Source organism: Stenella coeruleoalba (assembly GCF_951394435.1).
Source record: "Stenella coeruleoalba genome assembly, chromosome: 9".
NCBI classification, from domain to species: domain Eukaryota; kingdom Metazoa; phylum Chordata; class Mammalia; order Artiodactyla; family Delphinidae; genus Stenella; species Stenella coeruleoalba.
Genome location: NC_137155.1, coordinates 61,967,874 through 61,986,343, shown reverse-complemented (window position 1 = coordinate 61,986,343; position 18,470 = coordinate 61,967,874). Strand labels below are relative to the sequence as shown.

The 18,470-nt window shown below is 39.3% G+C and overlaps 1 protein-coding gene across 6 annotated transcripts in view; it reads right to left on the bottom strand.

Moving 5' to 3' along the window:
- The window catches only part of BBS9 (Bardet-Biedl syndrome 9), a 614,322-nt gene that overhangs the window by 214,356 nt on the left and 381,496 nt on the right, over positions 1 to 18,470 (bottom strand). For all 6 annotated transcript variants that reach the window (XR_013829928.1, XR_013829929.1, XR_013829930.1 and 3 more), the window contains one exon: positions 16,543 to 16,765. Coding sequence is in view for 1 of the 6 variants with exons in the window: in XM_079932453.1 (XP_079788579.1) it covers positions 16,543 to 16,765 (223 nt within the window). In the remaining 5 variants the exon portion in view is untranslated. The remainder of the gene's footprint in view (positions 1 to 16,542; positions 16,766 to 18,470) is intronic.

Sequence of the window (18,470 nt, the reverse complement as noted above, 5' to 3'; positions counted from 1 at the left end):
GTGTTCTAAATTAGAATGATATACAGTATAGTAGAGGACCAGACAGTATAATAAGAAGTGCCAGTGGGAAGTATTGACAGTAAGTACTGGGCTGAAGCATATGAAACTGCTAACATTATTTAATCTATAGGAGTTAGAATAATTAGCAAAGGATAGAATATTCAGGGAAGGCTTCCTGCAGGAAAAGCAGACATGAGATAAGCACTCAAATTAATTTGGATATAACTGAACTCATGACCTGTCTCCTTTAACCTTCGTCATCTTCCAAAGATGCCTCTTGATGAGTGGAGCACCAGCCAACTAGAACAAGCAATCCAGGAGCTCTCCCCAGTACTTCTCTTTTCCACTCAACCCTTATCTCCAATCAATTAATAAAGTCTGCTGATTTTCTCTCCTGAAAAAGTTCTCATAGCTATCTGATCCTCTTGATTTCCACTGCTACTTCCCAAGTCTGAGCCTCTATCATCTCTTGCCTCATAGTATGTACCTCATTTTGTAACTGGATATCTGTATGATTATTTCATTAATTGACAAAATAGACTCTGTAATGGAGAGACCATGTCTGTTTTGTTCACCATCAATTTTCCACCACCTGCAATAGTACCTGGAACATAAAGAAGGAATAAGTAAAGAAACTGGCCTAACTGGAGCTAAGGGTTCAGGATAAAGAGGAGTGAAAGAAGTAACGATTAAGCCAGATTATGAAGGGCCTGAACCTAAAACAAGAAACTTGGTACTATTCTGCTAGGAATGGGGTTGATACTGTGTACTTCTAAAGAAATAACAAGATGGGGACAAAGTACTGATTTGTTTGATACAGTGCTTAAACTCTCTATTTCTATAAACTGAAAAAAACATGCTAGCAAGACACATAAAATTTATTTCCATTAATGATAAGGAATAAATATACAAAAGAAGAAATGTTACAAAATATATTAGAACCTTAGGTAAAAGTCTGTCAGCTCCCACCTCTGCCCTCATCTTGCTCCATCTCAGCAGCATGTGACAATGCTGACCTTGGAAATTCTCCCCTCTCTTGGCTTCCATGTGGCTCTTTTCTCACAGTTTTCATCTTACTCATTCCTTGGCTACTTCTCCTCAATTTCCGATGTTGGTTCTTGCCCTTCCTGACCTCGAGATGCCGGAAGGCCTCAAGATTTAGATGAGGCCTCCCTTCTGTTTTCTCTTTCCACACAAGTGAGCCCATCCAGTTTCAAATACCATACAGAGGCTGCCGCCTCCCGACAGTCTCTCTGCAGCCCCGGCTTCTCTCCTGAGATCCAGACCACTCAACATTTACGACTGGGTGCCCACTAGGCCTCACAGGGGGAATAGGTCCAAAACTGAGTCTTTTATTCTGTCCTCCCCATCATCCACATTCACACACACCCTGTTCTTCCCCCATATTCCCCATTTCACCAACAACATTATTGTCTACCTTGTTACTAAATCCAACATTCCAGGAGTCATCTCTGCTTCCTCCCTCATCTCACCCCTTACATGCAATCCCCATCACCACGTTCTACGTATTCTTGCCTCTAAAATATGCCATTGCCACAACTCCAGTCATCGTCACCTCGTGCCTACACTTCTACAATAGTCTCTCTAGCTCTCCCCGTTTCCGTTCCAGCTGTTTTCCAAATCCTTCCAGACGCAGTAGCCATAGTAATTCTTAAAAACATAGATCTGATCATATAATTTCCCTGCTTAAAACCATTTGATGGCTTCCCACTACTCATAGGATAACATCTAAATTCCTTACCATAAATGTAAGGAATACTAGCATGATGTGGCTCTCCCTGCCACACTTCCTCATTAAGATCAAGCCATCAAGTATCTTTTGAATACACCAAGCCCTTTATCACCTACAGCCCTTTAAATTCTTTTTTCTCCAGCTTTATTAAGGTATAATTAAATAAAGTTGTAAGAGATTTAAACTGTACATGTGATGATTTGATATATAATATGTTGTGAAATTATTCTCCTCAATGAGTTAATTAACACATTCATCAGCTCACATATTTACGTGTGTGTGTGTGTGTGTGTGTGTGTGTGAACATTTAAGTTCCACTCTCTTAGCAAATCCAGGCCTTTGAATCCTATTTGTTCAGCCTGGAATGCCCTTCCCCTAGTTCTTTCACATCACGGAAGCCTTCCCCAATCACCCTGTCTAAAGAAGCCCCCACTGGCAACTCTCAACTTCCTATCTGTTTCCCCGCCCATAATACAACCTGCAACTCTTCTGTTTATTATCTGGCTCCTCCACCAGAATGTAAGCTCTCATGAGGGTGGAAATGGTGTCTCTCTTCTTAATCAGTATATTCCAATGCCCAGTATAGTGCCTGGAACATGATGGTATTTTTTTTTTTAATTTTTGTTAAATGAACAAAAAATAGTCCTATTTCATGAAGAAAACTCCTTTCCCCCTTTCAGAAACTTTACATGTGCAAATTTTACTTCTAATATTGTTCCCTATACCAAAGATGAATTGTTTACAGATATTGCTATTAGCTTCATCTCAAATTTATATTTAAGAGACCACAATATAATTGGTATAATTTATAAGTCTGGAGGAGAAGAAAAAGAAGATAGTCAATGTAATGTAACAGAGTGAAAACTGAGCAAAGTTTAGAAATGAGAAAGCAACACCAGAAAATAAAAGGCAAATGGTTCAAGTGAGATGAATATCCCTGAGGAAACAAGAATACAGGAGAGGAGGCAATTCAATCATTAACTGTCTTTGGGATACTTATTACATGGCAGGCGCTGAGCTGAGCAGTATACGGTAGTGAATAACACAGACATTGTTTCTCTCCTCATGAAACTTATAGTATAGTGGGGAAAATATTAAATAAACCCATAATGAACATATAATTTTGAACTATGCTTTATGCTCTGAAGAAACAGTCCAAGAGGCCATGTGTGAGAATAACAAGGGTCATAGAAAAACTCTTACAGGAAAGTGACCTATAAGTTGAGACCTGAGGATGGATATAAATTAGCTGGTGAGCATGAGTATCTGTGGCAGGTAAAAGTTTGGGGGTAAATAGAGGACAGTATTCAAGACAAAGGGACCAGCATATGCAAAGATCAGAGACAAGGAAAAGTTTGATGAGTGGAACTGAAAGGAGACTTGTGTGGCTAAAGCAGAGAGAGCAAAAGGAATTGTGGGGAATTGCTGGTAGAGGACTGGATGGAGAGAAAGGAAGCAGAGTCCTGTAGGCCAAAGTAAGATGTCTGAGTTTAATCCTAAAATCAAGTGTGTCTTCTTCTGAGAAAGAACAGAAAGACAAACAATGAATAAAATTACAAAAGAAATTCTGAAATAAACTGATGGGAAGCAGAGTTTGCTTTGACAGTCTTGATCTTCATGGTATAGCAGGAGGATGTCTTCTGCTCAGTTTGGAGAAGAGGTGGGATCTTGAGTAAAATGACAAGGATTAATTTCTGTTGAAAATAAGGTGGGAAATCAATCAAAAACATGTAAATAGCATTCTAATTAGCAGGGGGAGGGTCCAGGTGAAGTCACACAGCATGAAAGAAGATAGAAGCAGTTGGGTCAGTTTTATGATTAATATTAGCAACTATTTCCGGTCCCAGAGCAGATCCAAGGAAAGCCAAAGATTTACTCAGGCTGGAAACTGATAAGGAAACTAGGTTAGAAATCCATGGGGTTCCACAAGGCAGAGCAAAAAGGGAATGGAGGAGCAGACGGAGGTGGAGTGGGGGTGATGGAAGGCGGGGGTACAGAGGAAAAGAGAACTGAGTGATGTGAAATCAGAAAAGGGAGGAGATAATGTTCAGGTAAATGGTTCAATTCAAATCAGTCTCACAAGGATATGCTGAGCACCTTCTGTGTAGATTCTAGAGTATGGAAATGAATGACAGTCTCTGCCCTCAGAGATGTCATAGTTTAGAAAGCTGATGTCAACAGAGAGTAGACAATAATGACTGATGATCTAACACAAAAATAAGAATAAACTCAAAGATATGACGAAAATAATATGAAAATTGTTTTTATGGTACAAAGTGTTTTAATGATCACTACAGATATTTTATCAAATTTATTAGGAAAATTTCTCAAGAATTACTTTGATCTAAAAAAGAATATATATATATATAAAAATGAATCACTGTGCTGTACACCTGAAACTAACAGAACATTGTAAATCAACCATATTTCAATAAAATTTTATTTTAAAAAGAATTTGGCTTCTTTTTCTGGAAATTGAAACACATTCTTTCATCAGAAAACTCTGAAAATTATAGTGCCCGAATAATAGTAATAGTAATAAACTAAACTAAATTATATAACCAAACAGAATTATTTTAACTAGTCACATAAAGAATCTGTCTCAAATAATAAAATATACCATCCTTCCATTTCACTAAATGAAGGAAAAGAGAAAGAAGCTTTAGTCATAAGAAAGACACAGGCACAAATGGTTTATAGCTGGCACTCTTTCCCCTTACTCTGACTTATTTTGCTGCTTGGCATTTTCATTGTCTAAAATTTGGTTTTCTATATATTGACTGCCTGATGCCAGAATGTTAGCTCCACGAGGGCAGGAATTGTTTGTCCAGTTTATCACTGTGCCTCTAGTACCTAGAACAGTGCCTGAAGCATAGTAAGTACTCAACAACAATTTCACTTTGGGGTCTCAATCTTGGCTTGTTATATGATGTGTTTTCTAACGGAAATGATGGATGAAGTACATAATTTATAAATTTATAAAGTGTATAAATTATCAATGATTTTCCATGAGTTAACATGTTAAGTTTTAAAAATTATAGCACTCATGTTTTATCTAATTTTGAAAGGAGAGATTATTTTTTTAATCTCTTAAAAAAATAAAAACAGGGCTTCCCTGGTGAGTAGTTAAGATTCCACCTGCCAGTGCAGGGGACATGGGTTCAAGCCCCGGTCTGGGAAGATCCCACATGCTGCAGAGCAACTAAGCCCGTGCACCACAACTACTGAGCCTGCGCTCTAGAGCCCATGAGCTACAACCATTGAGCCCGGGAGCCACAACTCCTGAGCCCACGTGCCACAACTACTGAAGCCTGCGCACCTAGAGCCCATGCTCTGCAACAAGAGAAGCCACCGCAATGAGAAGCCCACGTACCGCAACAAAGAGTAGCCCCCGCTTGCCACAACTAGAGAAAGCCTGTGCACAGCAGCGAAGACCCAACGCAGCCAAAAATAAATAAATAAAATAATTAATTTATGAAAATAATAAATAAATAATAAAAACAGATAACAACATCAGGTAACTTATCTGCATAAGTATACTGACTAAATGTCCCAGTGACAAAGTGTGCTGCATCCAACTTTATTTTTTCATTGAAACCCACCAGACTTCACACCAGAACCCTTGGTATCTGCCTTGGCACTTGCTTATAACTAGAATACTAGTAAGCTGGAGCCCTGTACCCCTCGCCACACTATTCACTAGTACAATGTATTTGCTTCTCGTTTTATGCTTACAGTCACTTCCAAGCCTACTTTTTAACAAAAAAAATAAAAGCCAAAAATATCTTAGAACAACCAATATGCAAATACCTGTACCAAATAAAAATGATCCTATCGGTATTAGCATAAATCACAGCTCCTGAAGCTAGAGAGTGACATCACTTTATTTTTCAGTAATATTTTCCATATGGCATGGAGTATGGCTCAGAAAGTAGATGTGAAAGAAATACAAAAATTCTAACTAACCAAAATGTTTACTTTTAAATAAAAAATTAAACATTTTAAAAACAAAAAGCTACATTTTAAAAAACATACAGAGTTGAGACATATTGTACAGAGGAGTACAACTAAAGGTGCTTTACTTTTCAGAATCAGATTATATGCTCCGAGAACCACCAGCTATAAAAGTTTTTCATTTTAATTTTAAATTGTTTAAGAAATAACCACATTACACATAAATCAGAAGGGGCTAATTATTCCAACAATTTATTTGAATAAACACACTAAAAAAATTTTTTTTTAAGTTTAGTAGGAAAAGTTTTTTTTAAAGGCCAGCAGCTCAGACCTGACTTCATTCAGCAGTTCAAACTGCAAGAACATCACCTTTCCCCTGTGGGTGTCTGTGCAGTGTCAGAAGCAGAATGCCATTCTGAGGTTAGGCCAGGTATTTTGACCAAAATTAAAAATGACTAAGCCACAGGAGTAGGCCAAATCACTGGGTCTGCCCCATCTATCTGTGGATTTTCTCATTATGCATATATTTTAAGTGAAAATAAAGTGATATAAAATAAGTTTTAGTGACCTTCTCAGATGAGTAACTGGTTGGTGAGTTGCTTTTAAGCACTTGAAATACTTTATCCAGGCACCCTAAAGTCTAAAGGAAAATGAAAAACAATAAATACAACTTTAATAATATTCCTGAACTTACACTGAAAGCAGAGAATTTATTGTTGAAGATTGAATTCCTCAGAGAGACAGCAGGTATTGGGAGTAAAAGTTGAAGGGAAGAAAACAGGGTGTGTATTTACTACAATTTTGAGGTGAACCAGTAAAACCTTACTATTGAAGGCAGACCCACTGAGATAGCAGAAGTTCGGGCAGGGGTAGAAGTTGAGGGGAAGAAAACTAGAAAAAAAATTTACAAATTGAATTTGTAGAAATCCCTTCAAACCAACAGCGGCTGGAATAAATACAAACTTTTTCATCCTCCCATTTGAAGATAAAACAGTCCCAAATGTCTATCGAATATGTGAGAAAAGTTATTTTTGATATCATACAAAGCCTCAGACATAAATATTTTCCTCATGGATGCTCCAGTGTTACAAAGATACTCTTTCTTTTGGTCAACCTATGTAATTTTTAAGGATATTGAAAATTACACAGAGTTAGGGTTTCTATTGTAATATTTCATATGAGAATAGTCCAAAGAAAAGACAGCTCACATTTACAGCTGGATGAGGGTTAAAATGTTCATTTTATATATTTGTTCATATGACACAACTAAAGAAATAGAAATAGTGATGCACTTTAAAAGTTATTTAATTCATCCCCCCTACTTTCAGGCAGGGTTTTTCCCAAATTATCTTTAGACTGTTGACTATCTGTATTAGTTTAAACATCTGTAGAGAAGGAAATTCCTCAAACTCCCCTGGTATTCTATTCCTGTATTAACAGCCCTACTTCCAAGAAACTGGGCTTTGGTCATCACATTCTAATTAGTTACCAGCCAGCTTGTCTAGCAACAAGTATTTGCTAAGTACACAAAGGGAGAATGTTATTCTATTAGGTCTTTGATGATAGGCCTTCCCGGATAGTTACTCCTAATTGCTTCTCCTCTCAAATACAACTCTAATCCTGGATTCAAATATTCTTCCACTAACCTTTATTCATCCCAGTATGGACTCCCTATTACAATGGATAATTATGACCATCCTATTAAAAACTGAATGCTTTCTTTACTTATAACAATATAGTTTGATTTTCAAAACAATTTTGAAACAGTGTGTTATTTCAAAACAAGGTGGTGCTACCTCAATATTTCAAGTGAGGAAACTATGGCTCCAGAAGAATAAGTAGCTGCACAATTGCTAAATGGTTGAGCTTGCCCCTCCCACAGCAGCTACGGCAAATCAACCTTAATTTACCACCTCACCATTCACCCCTTCTTGCTCACAGATTATTATAAAACTCTATTTCTCCAAAGCTCATGTGGCTGGACTTCATTAAACTTTCTTTTCTTTAAATCTCCCTACACTTCCAATTTATATCTGGGTTCTCATTTTTTTCTCTTCTCAAATACTAACTCTTTTCAGTTTACCTGTATTCTAGATTATTCCTCTGCCTCCTCAAACGTTCCCATTTAACATGAATGTTGGATTTTAGCACTCTCATCTTGCCACCATCCCCTGACCTTCAAACATCTTGAAATATCTTTTCTAAAGAGAAGAAAAAGAAAAGAAATAAAAACCTTGATCATAGCCTATTTACTTCTTTTTCTATCTGCCTTCCTATACTGTTCCGTCCAGTTACAGAAGGATCTTCCTTGACCTTCTTCTGTCCTTTATAGTACTGACACAACCTCTTCTGGGAATTCCTTGAAATCCACTTCCTCCCTGTAGAATCCACCTCTTGTCTGGCTCTGCAGATAAGTCCCAAATCCAGTGTTCCCCAGCTTCTGCCTTCACTACCAAAGGGTTCATCCAATTGCAAAGTTGCAATGATGACCTCTAAGCTGAGGATACTAAAATCTACTTTCAAGCTTTAATCTTTCCCTTCAACTCAAATCCCTCAGATCCAGCTATTGACATATCTCTTTTCTTGGATGCATCTTAATCATCTCAAGCTCACTGTATTTGAAATGAAGCACATTATTCATAACAAAATTACAAACTTAATCATTTCCATCAATGGCAACTAAAGAACTTGATGAACTATCTATATTCATCCCTATTCGTCATACTTCTCTCTATCCTGCATACCACCATCAGATTAGTATTTCTAAAACACTGGGGGTTATTTTTGTTTTGTTTTGTTTTTTAAACCATTTTTTAAATTGAACAAAACACTGTTTTTCCATAAATCACTTATAGCTTAAGAATCTTTAATAGCTTCCATCACCATTTGCATCATGCTCAATCTCTTTTATCCAGCTTTTCAAGTTCCTATATCAAAAGATGCTTACTGGGCTTCCCTGGTGGCACAGTGGTTGAGAGTCCGCCTGCTGATTCAGGGGACAAGGGTTCGTGCCCCAGTCCAGGAAGATCCCACATGCCACGGGGTGGCTAGGCCCCGTAAGCCATGGACGCTGAGCCTGCGCGTCCGGAGCGTGTGCCCCGCGACGGGAGAGGCTACAACAGTGAGGGGCCCGCGTACCACAAAAAAAAAAAAAAAAAAAAGGATGCTTACTGATCTACCAAACTGAATTTCTAATCTGAAACTTAACCAGTTTACTTACAGACCCATATCTCCTTGCTTAGATCACCAACTCTATCTATAATATCTGCCACTATCCTTTCTAAAAGTCTAAAATTCACACCTACTTCAAGACTTAGCCTCTTTCGAAACAGCTCCGCTGATTCATTCTGAAATATAAGGTAGACCAGTGGCAGTTTCCTATTTTTGATACTATACTACAGTCTATGAAATATCACCATTACGGAAAGCTGGATGAAGGGTACATGGGATTCTATGTAGTATTTTTGCATCTTCCTGTGAGTCTGTAATTATTTTAAAATAAGAAGTTTAAAAAAGATATGATGGGCATCAACTATATATATACCAGGCATAAGTAGGATGCTGTGTTCACAAAAAAGAATACAATATATCAATATATTGAGTCTTTCATGCACTTACTTTCTATCTGGAGGTATTATGGACTGACTTATGTCCTCCCCAAAATTCACAGGTTGAAGCCCTAACCCCCAGTATGACTGTATTTGGAAATAGGGCTTTTAAAGAGGTAATCAAGGTTAAATGAGGTCATGAGGGTGAGGCCCCAACCCAAAAGTACTAGTGTCCTTATAAGAGGAGGAAGACATACCAGGAGTGTGCATGCACAGAGAAAAAGGCCATGTGAGGACACAGAGAGAAGGTGGCCATCTGCAAGCCAAGGAGAAAGACCTTAGGAGAAACCAAAACTATGAGCACCCTGATTTTGGACTTCCAGCCTCCAAAACTGTGATTGAAAATAAATTTCTGTTGTTTAGGCCAGCCTGTGGTATTTTGTTATTAGTTTGCCCTAGCAAACTAATACAGTGGTAAGGGATGAAATAAAAATATTAAACAATGGTACCCTACAATAAGTACAGTAAAAGCCATATACCAGAGACCAGGGAAGCACAGAAGAACAAGTAGTGCCAGGAAGGCCAATGAATGCTTTGTGGAATATCATTTCTTCTGGGTCTTCAGAAATTAGTGGTAATTTTACCACCAGCTAAAGACTGACTCTCTAAGTCAAAGAAACTATTTAAAAGTATAGAAGCTTACAAAGCATGGTGTATTTGGAAAATACTGAGAAATTCAGTATTAGTAAAGGATTTTAAGGAAGAAAGTACAGAATATAAGGGTAGAAGGATAATGTGGGTCTATTTAGTAAGGAGCATTGTATTTCAGGCTTAGAACTTTTGATTTAATGTGGTAGGTAACACCTGTGGAATATTTTCAAGCAGAGAAGTAACATACTCATATCCCTGTTTTTCCAAAGAAACTCATATTCATGGAAAGGTATAAATTCATTATGGATGTATACAGATTTAGCTACAAGAAAGGAAAATCCATACCATTAGCCATCACTATGCACTTCCCCATGCCAACCTCACCCCCAGGCCTAGGCAACCACTAATATACTTTCTATCTCTATGAATTTGCCTATTCTGAACATTTTATATGAATGGAATCATAATATATGGTCTTTTGGACTGGCTTCTGTTACTCGGCATAATGTTTTCAAGGTTCATCCATGTTGTAGTTCTTTTTATTGCTAAAGAATATTCCACTGTATGGATATACTATATTTATTTATCCATTCATCATTTGAGGAATATTTGGATTGTTTCCACTTTTTGATTATAATGTTTCTATGAACATTCATAAGTTGTTTGTTTTTGATGGTAGTACTAAAAATAAAAGAGGATTTTTAATACAAGAAGACTATTGGTACGTCATTTTAGTAGTCTGAATAGGAGATAAGAGCATTAGTAATGTAATGGCAATGTGGACAGTGAAAAGAGATATATTTGGGAGGTGCTACCATCAGGTTTTGGTAACTGACTGAACATAGAGAGGAAAGGAAACAGACTCAAGATTGTTTCTGAGGACGCTAGCCTGGGCATTGGGTAATATCATCGACTGAGATCAGGCACACCGTAGGAGATGAGTTTCATTCAGGCATGTGGAATTGGAGAGGACTGTGGGGTATTAATGGAGACATGTGAAACCTGGAAGACGCCAGACAGAAAGGTACAAATTTAGAGGCACATGGAATTCAGGTGGTAGTTGGATCAGATCGTCCAGGAGAGCATAAAGATGGAACACCAATAGTCAAGAGACAAAAAGGAACAAGAAGGCATAAAGCAGACTGGAAAAGATAAGCCTGCGGGAGCCAGGAACAGTTTCCAACAGTAAAAGAGAAGCCAAGGAATGAAAACGTTTTAAGAAGGAAATGGTCTTACTGAAAAAGGCTGCAGAGCAGTCAAGGGGGTTGTGTGTTCACCCAATTTAGCAATTATGTAGCCACTTGGGAAAAGGTTAAAAAAGTGCTCAGAGATCAATATCTTGCATGATTTGGCCTACTTTTGGAGAGGAGAGGCAGAGGTAGGAAGGAGGCAGAATCCATAAACTAGCTGCACAAAGTCCTGCAAAGTACTTGGGTCTCTTTATCAGAACTGAAATACAAACAAGCCCCATAAATACAGGTCATTGCCCTTGAATAACATAAAAGTCATTAATTTCCTGATTTATGACACCAGTCCTTGTTTTTTCCTTACCACCATTTCTGATACAACTATAGTCATTTTATTGTTGGCATTTTCTATCACAGTCTCTTTTTACAAAAGTTATATTCGTTATTTGTATGAAAATGTACACATTATATGGAAGAGAACTAGCAGGAGGACACTCAGACACCACCTATAACTGTGGCACCCAGTATAATTATCATTAACATACACCTCGGTTTATATGCGTCTGGACCAGATTTTGAGACGTGTATCACTGAAGCTCTGTCTTTTGCTTTCTGCCTTTATTGACTTACTTAGAAAGACTTATCCTGCACCTCCATGTCTATGTATCTACCTCTATTTCATTGTGTGTTTTTGTGTTTCCTTTTTTTTTTTTACATTTACATCTCTTATCCATCTGAAATGTATCGTGGCACACAGAATGGGCTAGGGAATCTATTTTTTCTCCAAATGGTTGGCCTGTTCCCAGAAACATTTTTCAACTAATTCACCTTGTCCACTCTCCATTGCTTTGAAATGTCACATTAGCACATGAGATCAGAATTCAGGCTAGCACACCTTCTAAATTCTTACATACATAATTTTGGGGAGGGGGGATTCTCCTACTTATAGATGTTCTAATTATCCCAATTGTAATCATAAAAAAGCAAAAGCATAATACAAAGATATTCACTCAAAAACGAATTGGCCACTTATAAAATTAGTCTCTACTCCAGTATCTTTCCACATTTAACACTAGAGGAATCCCCATCTGCTATCAACTTTTTGTATTGGTTCATCTCTCACCAACTGTTGGAAACTGTTGCAAATACAGCATAAATGGGCTGCAGAGGGAAATTACAAACCTTGCAAATGATGCAAGATGCCATGCAGTTAAAGTGTTATTAGAGAACCGCTTGTATCACATGCAAGGACAGTACCCGGAGAAAATCTGGCAATTGAGGACAGGAATAGAGATGCAGATGTAGAGAATGGACTTGAGGACACGGGGAGGGGGAAGGGTAAGCTGGGATGAAGTGAGAGAGTGGCATGGACATATATACACTACCAAATGTAAAACAGATAGCTAGTGGGAAGCAGCCACATAGCACAGGGAGATCATCTCCTTGCTTTGTGACCACCTAGAGAGGTGGGATAGGGAGGGTGGGAGGGAGACGCAAGAGGGAGGAGATATGGGGATATATGTGTATGTATGGCTGATTCACTTTGTTATAAAGCAGAAACTAACAAACCATTGTAGAGCAATTATACTCCAATAAAGATGTTAAAAAAAAAAAAAAGAAAATCTGGCAATTGGTCCAGTTAACAATGAAGAGAAGAAAATTGGCTAGAATGATGACATGATAGATGTTTCTGAAGAAAATGGTTTGCAGATCAAAGAAAGATCCCTAGGAAAATGGATAATGCCTTGGAATATTTTTTCCTAAAAATTACCTTCTTTGTGAAGGTGCTAGTTAGGTCAAATTTGAGTGTCCATCATCATACCAGAAACAAAGCAAAAACAAAAACCTCACGCAATTTCTTCATTGCTGTCTCTAAGAATTGGCACAAAATTGCAGGCATAACATAAATTCTGGCAAATATATGATAAACTTACTGTTGATTTTAACTTTACTCTTTTTCAAACAAATCTTTTGTTTTCCTAATGAAAACAATGAAATGTTGGTTCCAGTTTCAGGTAGTCTTCTTCTGATACCAATTAGTCTCGAACCTTCCATACTTTATAATCACTAGCAATCTAAGGTAAACCTCAGCCTCAAGCACCTGCAGGGTTGCAGCAAGTAACAAACAGGTATGAGAAAGCCAGCTAGGCAACTAAAGGCATTCACATTCAGATTTTTTTTAAAACACTACCCTGGTGGCTCTCTGTAACTCTTGTTCTAAGGGTAGAATACATACCACTGAGATTAGAAAAAAGACATTTAATGAAAATGCAATATTCCCCAGCTGAAAGATGTGAATACAGAGGTACAGATAAGAAAAATACAAGTTTGATGGTTCTGTAATAAAAAGAATACCCAATAAAGATTAGGCTAAATCCTGATAGAGAAGCTGAAGGTTGATAAAGGCAAGCAGGAGAAATGTGAGGCAAAGAAGTCCATAAGGTAATTCCCAGTGGGAAAGATTTTCAAATTCTGGACGCCGGGGAGGATGTTGTCATCATGGCCTTTACTGGAGCAAAGAAAGGGCACATCCAAGGTGCTGGGTTCATAAAGTCATGAGGCTAGAGAAGACCAAGAGTTTTTTATTCTGAGATTCATCTGTAATTTAATAGGGAACATGGTAAAATTACACACATCCCTGCCTTTTAATACCAACCACTAAGTCACTTCATCTTCCTAGCGCCTTCGTTACCTCAGCTGTTAAGAGGGGGAAGTAAACCAGATGATTTCTGAGTTCCTGCCCAGCTATTAAAAAAAGATCATGTCTGTGAAAAATGCTTGTATGCTTATGTGTTCAGTAATCTACTCCTTTCTAATATGCCACTTTACCTTCACATATTCTGAAACAACTACTATAGCTAAACATCAGAAATTTCACAACTACTGGTTTGAAGCAGAAATAACTCAGAAATAATCTCTGTAATAATGGTACCATGTCACCTACTGAGATAATAAAAATTAAGCACAAAGCAAATACAGGGTAAATCCTTATTATATTCCTCATAGCAAAGAAAAGAGACTGTGTGAAATTTCTGCCCTTTTCCTCCCACAATTCTAGGCCAATTTAAGTGAAAACAAGGCCAGATCAAGAATAGCTCACACAGGAGGAGGCTCTGGCTAGAAATATATTTGTACCGTGTGGTCTGTGTGGTCTAGAGGGAAGCACAGTGCACTACAAGATTTGGATTCTAGACCTAACCCTTCTGGTAACCATGTAACTCTGGGAAAGATATTTAGCTTTCCTTAACTCAATTTCTATTTGTAAAACAGCAATAATTCTACATGTTTCTTCTACCTCAGAAACGTGTTAAGTACAGAAATAAGTATGTGAAAAATCTGAGCTCTATGGAGGAAAGGTATTATAGGCAATAATGGAGCATGGTAATGACGAAGAGCACTGATTTAACAAATTTTAAGAACTTGCTATCATGATTGGATATGGCAGGTGGGAGGGAGAGTCACTCAACTAAAGTCAAAAAGTGGGTCATCATTAAGTAAAAGCAAGCAATTATGACCGCGACAAATACGCACAGCCTCAATCTCTCCAACGGGATGAACTCGGCTAGACTAGTGTGACAGGCACACACCTGGCTTCCAGATTCCTGGTTTGTGAACAAACACATTTTCCATCTTCCTTCATTTCTCCCTCCCTTCCTTCTCTTCCTCCTTTCCTCTGCCTCTTCCTTCCAAACATTCAGAAATTTTACATTAAGGGTTTCAAAGGACACAGCCCTGAAGTTGCTTCCAAATCTAGTTATTTAAACAAATGTCTAAAGTTCTATAATCAATAAATGTGACTAAAGAAGCATCGTTTCTCTCCAGGTGTCCAGGTGTTTGCTCACAGCAATGCCACCGGACTCCCAGTGGCTGTTTCCAAAGAGGCTCCAACAAGGACGTGGGGAGGACAAGGCAGGGCTACCAAGGCCTGCACTGACAAACACACCAGCCAATCAGGGGGTCAGTCCATCTCTTTTTAAGCTTTCCCTTTTATGTATTTGGCCTTCTCCCTCAAGCCTCCTTTGTTTCTCCAATTGGCAAGAAAGGAGGGAGAGCCATATACTGATTGCTGATTATAGTGAATATTTTTCACTTAGTATCTCATTAAGCCTACATATTTATTTCTTAGGAAAATCATCCTAACAGTGGACAGAGATGGATGAATCGAGGCCCAAGGACCAGTTAGGAGGATGTTAACAAGGGCAAGATGAAGAAGACCTAAATTAAGACAAACTATTAGAACTGTTTCTAAGTAGGAAGGCAATTCTATTCTGAGATGCCACATTAGAAATATTACTTTGGAATGAAAGTTAGGTTCTGCCTGTGTATGATTAAGGCAAAAAAATTTTCAAACCATAGAGTACAGAATCCCATGGTCCCAAGCCAGCCGTTCTCTCCACCCCAAATTTATAAGGTGAATTATGCATACATCTGTACAATGGTAATAATTACAGTTTGAATTTTTTGAGTATATCTCTGTTCCAAGAATTGTGCTAGGTGCTTTACAAACATATAATGCCCTAGCAACAAGGAAGGCATTATTATACCCACTTTGAAAGGAGAAACTAGACTCTGGAAAGTTAAGAAACATATCCAGGTTATATGAGCAGTAACATCAGCATGGGGGGGCGGGCAGTAAGTGTACAAAACGCATGTAAGGAGGAAGATGAAAAACTCCACACCACTTCCCATACTATGGTCCTTGCTTTAGGAGGAAATAGATGCTACCGCTGCTGCGTTTAATAAATTCACTTACTTATGCTCCTTGCTGCTGCCATAAAGAGACACACTAAGTAGAGCTAAGCGGAACTTGGGAGTTGCGGCCTCTAAAGGACCGAATGCAGCGCTATTGACGGCTCAGCCCCTGACTGTGGGAAGGGCTGACTTGGATGCCCATGGTCATCACTGACTGCCCAGGTCTGGGCAACCTGGATCTCTCTCCCCCTGACACATAGAGGCCTCAGCCTTGAAGCCTGCTCATGTCTCCTGATCTCCAGTCTTTTTCTTTGTCTCTTCCTCCTTATTCTGGTGACCACAACCAGGAAACAGCAGAAGGGATGGGACTCATCTGGACTATATTAGCTGCTTGTATTATCCTATTTACATTTATGAAATATGGTATCGTGAGATCACATTTAGTAAAATTTTCCTTAAAAATAGTTTTATTCTCTAATCCACTTTTTATTGGTTAGAAGCAAAACAAAATGGATCATATATTTAAAAGCAGAGGGAAGAAAAAAGACGTACCATTCTAGAAATGTCTAGCAAGCAAATACCCCAAGAATATTTATCCAAGTGGTTACCCTGGGATATCTGAGGGGAAACGTGAAAGTAATTTTCTTGGCTATCATCACTTTAATATGAAATGTAAACCCCAAGTACAACCACAGGCACATTCCTTTAATTTGGCCAAAGTACAGTTGTGTTTTGGGAGCATGAATGGAGCTCTTACCTGGCATGACCATGGTCTGGGGAGCCGCTGCGTCAGTACTTAGGCAGAGACGTCCACCTTTGGCTAATCGATCGCACAGCAAGGTGATATGTTTCTTCAATCGGCTTGTGTCTTTGGGTATGCTCAACTGGCTGCTGAGGTTCAAAGCCTGCTCCTTGGAACTCTTCGATAGGCAGGTCTTCAAAAGGTGGGAAATAGCAGCATCCACTGTTTCTTCCCAGCCCTGGATGCAAAAGCCAATTTGGAATTTATGCATAGATGACAAATGAGCAAAGTAAGCACTTTACTGTTAATCAAGTTATAAGATTATGAGTGTTTTTATGTCCCACTGTTGGGGACTTGTTAAGAGCTTGGTGCCTGGAATATTCCAGACCAGTCTGGTTTTAAATTCTAGCTCTGTCAATTGTTTGAGTATATTACTTAATTCCTCTTAGCCTCATCCTCACCTACAAATGAGGATACCAATAATATGTATCTCCAAGGGTTGGGGTGATTAAATGAGATGGTATATGAGAAGCTTTTAGCCCTGTGCCAGGCATGATAATCATCATCATCTCGGGTGTATGTATGTTTGATGATCCAGAGAGTGAAGCCCTGGGATTATAGTTCATTTTGCTGCTGAAGGAGAACGAGCCAGGACAAGGAGAGACTGGGGGAAACTGGAAGGGAGAGAAAACCCTGATGTCTCTCTCAGCTATTGGTTCCACAGCCTTGGGTTTGTAGGCCAAAACCAGAGGAGCTTTGTCAAGAGGGATTTTGGGAGACACAAGCCTACCCAGTCCCACTCCCGTGCCCAGGTGACCAAAAGTGACACGAAGTGAGGAAGTGAGCCGTTTACCCCCATTTGCTGGGAACAGTGTGGCTGGGCTGCAGTGAAGACCATGAGGAGTGCAGTGTCACCTTAGCACCCTGCAAGCTGTAATTCTAGGGATATCTATGGTGGGCAGGGACCGCGGTGTCATCACAGAGGATTGGCATGAGGAAGCACCACCCTCAGGTGGGTTCAGATAACAACAGAATGAGAAGCGGGAGGGGTCTGCTTATCCTCTCCAATCGGACATCCCCAGGGGGCCCCAGAGATAACTGGATATGAGTTTCGGGGGGTCTGGAGGTCTTCAGCAGCAAAATAGAGAAGTGTGAATGAAATCTGGGTATTATCGCCAATGTGATTGCATTTGTACCCAGAGGCTGGTGAGACTTAGAACACCACAGGCTTGACAATCAAAGTGAAATTATAAAGGATGATACTGAATGACTATCCTCATAGAATACTACAGAATAGTCCAAGCCCCTCACATAAGGGGTGAGTAACCTGAGACTCAGAGAGGAGTCCCTGGGTGACTTCACTGTTGGTACCACTCTATCCTCAACCTTATCAGTTGAGCCACCTTTCAAACATGCAAATCAGATTACATTATTCCTAAACTTCAACTCCTAAAGCCAAATGCTCAGTTTAGCATATAAAGTACTTTCTGCTCCAGCTCCTGCTCCGTTTTATTCTCTCCCTGTCCATCTGCACCCACACTCTCATCCTGGCCTCTACACATGCTCAGCCCTCCTGCTGCGATGCCCTATCTCCACTTGTTACCTGGCCAACTACTACTTACGACTCAGCTCAGGCACTACCATCCAAGCATCGCATTCGTGGGCCCTCTCCAGGACTCTGAGACCTCACACAACCAGGTCCATCACTGTACTCCTCACCCTGTGCAGTGGCCACCATCTGCATGCCTGGTTTCTCCAGTGCCTGGAGGTCTCCGCACCCCTAGCACTGTGCTTGGTCAAGAAATGTGTTTGCTGGACGGAGAGATGGTGAACTAGGATCTTAGATTGGGAGGACTTTGGAGATCTTTAGTCCAGTCTCATGGGACGTTCCCTGGAATACAGTAGCAACCATCTGCCTAGGTATGCTTGTCCCCAAGATCCAA